Source organism: Myotis lucifugus, unplaced genomic scaffold (genome assembly GCF_000147115.1).
Source record: "Myotis lucifugus unplaced genomic scaffold, Myoluc2.0 scaffold_8533, whole genome shotgun sequence".
Taxonomy (NCBI): Eukaryota; Metazoa; Chordata; class Mammalia; order Chiroptera; family Vespertilionidae; genus Myotis; species Myotis lucifugus.
The window spans coordinates 1-3,976 of record NW_005879581.1 but is presented as its reverse complement, the minus strand read 5'-3'; the positions used below and the strand labels follow the sequence as shown (position 1 = coordinate 3,976).

Below are 3,976 nucleotides of genomic sequence, written 5' to 3'. Positions count from 1 at the left end.
CCCCGCGTAGATGCCCAATGCACAGGTCTAATGACAGTGGGAAATATAAGATTTAGGTCTTCAAACTGGATCTAAAATAAAATCTAGCAAAGCCAAGGGGCTGGGGGTAGAAAAAGGAAGGGATTGGAGGAGGGAGGCGGTCTGGTCCAAGCGAGGAGCTGCACTATTAATCTAGGCCTACAGGGGGCAGAGGTGCTGCAATAGGAAGGGCGAATGCCTACATACTGGTAATTCTTGACCCTTCGCAGACACCGTACCCAGTTTCCTCCGGGGGAGGGTTTAATTGCCCGGAAACGGAAGTTACGTTCTTTTTCGCCCTCTTCGCCTCTGGCTGCTTGTTGTAAGTACCTCTTGGGCGGCACACAGGGAATAGTGGGGATAATCCGAGGTAATCCACGGCCGAGAGAAGTTTGCGGACCCCGGCCTGGGTCAAGGGTGCGAGGAAAGAGGATGGAGTGCACTGGGGCCAGCATTTCGGGGGGGTCGGGGGGGGGAAAAAGCGGGGGTCCCTGTTGGTCCCCGCGCCCTGCTCACGCTCATGTCTGTCCTCCCCGCAGGCGCCGGCCGCACGCTCCGTGCCTCGCAGCCATGGTGAGTACGGCCCCTGCCTGAGACCTTCCCGGGAGGCGGGGGCCCCGGGGCGAGGGTCTCCGGGGGCCCGAGAGGGGCCGGGGACGCGACCGTCGCCAGGATGTCTGCCCCGCAGCTCATGCCCCGTTTTCTCTGTGTCGCAGCCTCGCAAGATTGAGGAGATCAAGGACTTCCTGCTCACAGCCCGGCGGAAGGACGCCAAATGTGAGTGGTCGCTGGCGGGTGCGGGTGGGAAGGAGGGAAGGATCGCGTTGGCGTGGAGCGGCCCGCACCCCGGGCTGCCCCGGGAGCGTCTTCCCAAATGCCAGGCGGGAGGCCCTTTAATAGTGAACATTTTTAAAAAAATCGCTCCCTCGTGGCATGGGTTTGGGGCTCTGAACGGAAGCTTGACTGGGTGAACGTCTGCCAGTGCGTGTCCCACGGGAGGAAGTGATGTCGGAGAGCCTTTCAGTGGGTTAGAGCCTTTCAGCGGGAAGGCGAGGGTCCTGTGTGTCCCTGGGACCTGCCGCAGGCTTTGACCCTCTGGTAACTGGAATAAGATGGGAGTGGGGACCACAGGTGCCAGGGTGGCCGTGTTGGTGTGCTGTCCTGCGATGAAGAGGGGGTGATCTTCGTGTCAGTTTTAGTTCAGACCAGGGAATTTGGGGTCGCTGCCTGGCTCAGTCCCGGCTCTAGCGATAGCGGTGGCGAAGGTAAGCATGACACCATTTCCTTGTGTTGGGGGGTGACCGTGTATGAACATCCATTAGAGACCTTAATGCATTGGAGAAATGACACTAAATCCATTGATTCGTTTGCATTTTAATTCTGTTTGGGGGCCTGATTCTACACCGTTTGTCCTGTGAAGACGGGTCATGGCCCCCTGGACAGAATAGGGCATTTTTCAATTCTAAAATGTACGTGATATAAATTTACCATTTTTAAGTGTACGCTTCGCTGCTCTGAAGTACATCCCCATTGCATCTCCAAAACTCTTGATCTTGTGAACTGAAACTGTGCCACTAAATCAGTTTGACTGACTAGGGACCTCTTAAATGAGATCAGACAGTGTTCTATGTGACTGGCTTTCTCGTGTAACATAACATCCTGGAGGCTGTCACCCCTGGTATGGATAGACCACACTGTTTATCCGTTCACCCTGCTGCAACATGGAGGGCTTTCCACCCTTTGGCTGTTATGAATAATGTTGCTATGAACATTGACGTGCAGGTATCTCTTGTCCCTCGGTGCTTGGGGCATGCACCTGTAGCTGGAATTAATGCATCATGTGACGATGCAGAATACACATCTTTTAAGAGATCCTATACCTTACAAGTGCTATAGGTGTACAGCAGGTGCCAGGGCTGATGCAGCCACTTGAGCGAAGGCGGCCAGTGCATGTGCCGGCTGAGCCACCGTGCCTCAGCTTCCTGCTCAGTGCCCTGTCCCTGTAGCAGCTGTTGGCAGAAACGGGGTTGTGGGTACAAGCTGACCTGTGCTGCTGCTGTGACATGCTGAGTGCGTGTCTGGTCAGGTGCTTGGGCTGAGCACAGGAGTCCTGTTCGGCCCTTACCCCTGGCCTCTTGATTGGCCTTCATGTTAACAGATCCTGCGGGCGAGCGCCTGAGCAGTCTTTAAAGAAGTTGGGGTGCGGGGTGTGATGTCCCTGAAATGACTGGCCCTCGGGGAAGCAGCTGTCTTCCAGAAGCCTGACCAGACTCCCCAGATCTCACACCCTGCACTGGGGTTGGGCTGCAGTTGGGGCTCCTCGCCGTCTGAGTGCGGGGCCTGAAATAGAATTCAGAGACAATGAAGAGCCCAGAAATGGGCTCCGTGTCAGTTTTAGGAAAAGTGTGAGCGCACTCACTGCTCTTTCCCATCGCCCCCGAGTGGAGCGGCGAGTTCTGGTCCCAGCAGATAGCCCATCTCCTTGCTTTATAAACTGCTTCCTTCCCTTCAGAAAATAAGACGGGGACAGTGTTCTAGGGTGTGTTCAGCGGACAGATACATAGACAGGCCGTGAAGGTCAAGCCCCAGGTCCTTGAGTATTAATAAACGGGAAAAGCGGGTTTCCGGCGGTTTTTGAAGAGGGGGTCATAGAGGGCGGCTTGTTTTCTGTTTCGACGGGACAAGCACAGCTGTGGCCGTGGTTGCGGTCACAAGTGCCACTTTCTGCATAAAGCAGGTGAACCATGTGATGTCTGGTGCAATTATTGATTTTGGTCCGTTTGACAGCTGTCAAGATCAAGAAAAATAAGGATAATGTGAAGTTCAAAGTCCGGTGCAGCAGATACCTGTATACCTTGGTCATCACGGACAAAGAGAAGGCCGAGAAGCTAAAGCAGTCCCTGCCCCCGGGTGAGTGAACAGGATTGCTGGGCAGGTGCGCAGGCTGGGTGGTGCACCTGTCGCCGTCCTGTTCGTGAGTTGTGCCCAAGGAGAGGCAAGTCCGTTTTGTGGTCTAAGCATCTGCTCTTGCCACTGTCGTGCGAGCGTGGTAATCTTCGATGTGGTGGCCATGGCGAATTTGTTTCCCTCGTTCATGCTTTTCTAGTGCAGAATAGTAACAGCTCACACTTACTCTGCCTCATTTCATCCCACCAGGCAGATGCTGGTTTTGAGGAAACTGATTAAGTACCATAGGCCCTGAGCATGTGTTAAACAAAGGTCCATCCTGGGATGGAGGAAGCCCCCCAGGGAGCACCAAGCGGCTCCAGAAACTGCCTGTCCACCCTGAAAGTTAGCCAGTACTGCTCGCGTGTGAGAGCTCGGCCTTGTGGGAGCAAGCTGGGCCCCTTTATAAAGGCTGACAGGAGTTTTTGTGTGTGTGTTTTGTTCTTTTTATCTAACACTAAATATTTTATGCAGAACCTCCCTGTTGGGCTTAATGTCTGAGCTTTGTGAGCCTTCTTAGCTCAAGAACAAACCCAGACAAGCAGCGTGACTGTCTTCTGATGCCTCGCGTTTGCCTCTCTTGCTCTAGGTTTGGCGGTGAAGGAGCTGAAGTGAACCCGACATGCTGATCTGTATTAAAACGTTAAAAATCTTCTCGTGTGTCTTGTCTTTGAAGGCCGGAAGGGAAATGTCATGGGTTGCTAGACTCTGGTGGGGATGGGCTGGGGTCCTGGTGGCAGCCTCCTTGCATGCCTGATCTTGGGCTGTGGTCCCAGTGGACAGAGAAAGCTGTTTTGTTTGAGCCTAAGTTTGAACATCAGTAGATGGCAGTAGGCAGAAGAGCCAGGATGTTTGTGGAAATGAGCCAGCGTCACTCCTTCAGATAAAAGGAGCTCCCTGATAAGAAAAGGCTGTGGAAAGGAGGAGTTGATTAGCCTTGGAAATGGCTGCAAGCGAAGACAATTGTATGGCAATTGTCCTTGGAATGTAGGCCCACTTTCATGTCCATGTC

At 53.7% G+C, this 3,976-nt stretch overlaps 1 protein-coding gene across 2 annotated transcripts; it reads left to right on the top strand.

Moving 5' to 3' along the window:
- The first annotated feature begins 274 nt into the window (after window positions 1-274).
- On the top strand, window positions 275-3,618 carry LOC102427851 (60S ribosomal protein L38). Of its 2 annotated transcripts, none has more exons than XM_006109345.3 (5): window positions 275-340; window positions 558-591; window positions 735-795; window positions 2,806-2,928; window positions 3,554-3,618. In XM_006109345.3, the coding sequence occupies exons 2-5, from the start codon at window positions 589-591 to the stop codon at window positions 3,577-3,579; spliced, it is 213 nt and encodes a 70-aa protein (XP_006109407.1). In that variant the 5' UTR covers window positions 275-340; window positions 558-588; the 3' UTR covers window positions 3,580-3,618. The 2 variants fall into 2 exon arrangements, with proteins under 2 accessions (XP_006109407.1, XP_014306650.1); XM_014451164.2 differs by having other exon boundaries at window positions 338-388.
- Window positions 3,619-3,976: the final 358 nt, after the last annotated feature.

Bases quoted from the DNA above. Each gene is read 5' to 3' on its own strand.
- LOC102427851 (XM_006109345.3), top strand. The intron at 796-2,805 runs GTGAGTGGTCGC...TCCGTTTGACAG, and splicing joins CCGGCGGAAGGACGCCAAAT to CTGTCAAGATCAAGAAAAAT. The intron at 2,929-3,553 runs GTGAGTGAACAG...CTCTTGCTCTAG, and splicing joins AAAGCAGTCCCTGCCCCCGG to GTTTGGCGGTGAAGGAGCTG.